Source organism: Haplochromis burtoni, unplaced genomic scaffold, assembly GCF_018398535.1.
Source record: "Haplochromis burtoni strain Fernald_Lab_line unplaced genomic scaffold, NCSU_Asbu1 Contig_846, whole genome shotgun sequence".
Taxonomy (NCBI): Eukaryota; Metazoa; Chordata; class Actinopteri; order Cichliformes; family Cichlidae; genus Haplochromis; species Haplochromis burtoni.
In genome coordinates this window covers 112,444-113,582 of record NW_024583207.1, presented here as the reverse complement: position 1 = coordinate 113,582, position 1,139 = coordinate 112,444, and the positions used below count along the sequence as shown (strand labels likewise).

At 43.2% G+C, this 1,139-nt stretch overlaps 1 protein-coding gene across 1 annotated transcript in view; it reads right to left on the bottom strand.

Annotated features, from left to right (window-relative positions):
- Positions 1-1,139, bottom strand: part of LOC102294168 (kinesin-like protein KIF1C) — a gene marked incomplete at its 5' end in the record, with an annotated part of 11,393 nt that overhangs the window by 7,942 nt on the left and 2,312 nt on the right. The window contains 1 exon segment of the mRNA XM_014330518.2: positions 1,040-1,134. Coding sequence (XP_014186004.1) covers positions 1,040-1,134 — 95 coding nt within the window.

Genomic DNA, 1,139 nt, shown 5'->3' with positions numbered 1-1,139 from the left:
TACTGCAGGACCTTTTTATTCCTTCTTGTCTTAAACTGTGAAGAAACTTTCACAGACAGGTTCGAGTGTGCTCTCAGTCCTTGAAGATGAACATAAGCCAGTGAAATCAGGAGGTGTAATGTGACAGAACTCAAGAGCACATTTGTCTGCCATGGTGACTTAGTCGAGTCATTAGTCATGTTAATGATCAACTCAGCCGTCTGCAGGTCTGACTTTAAACCCAGCTGCTGCTCAAACATGTCAGAGAGCTTATTTTGAGGAGTGATGGAAACCAAACCTGATTAAAAATGCATTTTCATTTTCATTTCCATGTTTTTATTTCTGTTATGCTCACACTGCCACAGCAGCACGGCATGACTAACCGTTCAAAATCATCTTTATCTATGTCACCCTGGGAGCAGCCCCTCTGTCTGAAACAAGCTGCTGGAGCTCCTTTCTTTGAAGGACAGACTGCAGGTGTGCTCACAGCTGGCTATATTACTGATATGACCTCTTTATGACATCATACAGATCCTATAATAGAAACAAAAACTGTGCACAGTGAGCAGGGCAGGCTGCTGACAGCTATGTTCACTACATCATTATTACAACCTCACACCACGTTTGATAATAAGAAAAACTTCCAGCACTGTACAGGAGATCCATGACAGCAGACTGTAGAATAGGCCAACTATGACGCAACAGGTGGTAATAATGAAGCGGATTTTAATAAATAATAATTACAACTGTAGTTTGTACTTTTATTCTTTTATAACTTCAGATGTTAAACAGTTCCAGGTAAAGAGTAGAATATGTTTCTCTGGTGTCTGTAAAGTACTGAACGGCTCGTGGTTCAGGCCAGCTTATCACGCAGTGAACTTCAGGAGCTGATCAGTTTATACCAGCAGAGGGCGCTCAAAGCACAGGACCGAGGCTACTTAAACTCTGCACAATGAAGCTGTGTGATCACAGAACACCAGTGTAGCGAAGCAGAGTCAGCCAATCAGGGAACAGAGTGTCAGACATGTGACCAGGTTTATACAAGGAGTAAAAATCTCACCTTCTCCCTGCTCGTTGGTCTCACTGACAAAAACGCAGTGAATCTCCTTTATGAACTGACCCGACAGTTTAATGTCCACGTCCTGCTGCCCGACCCTGGC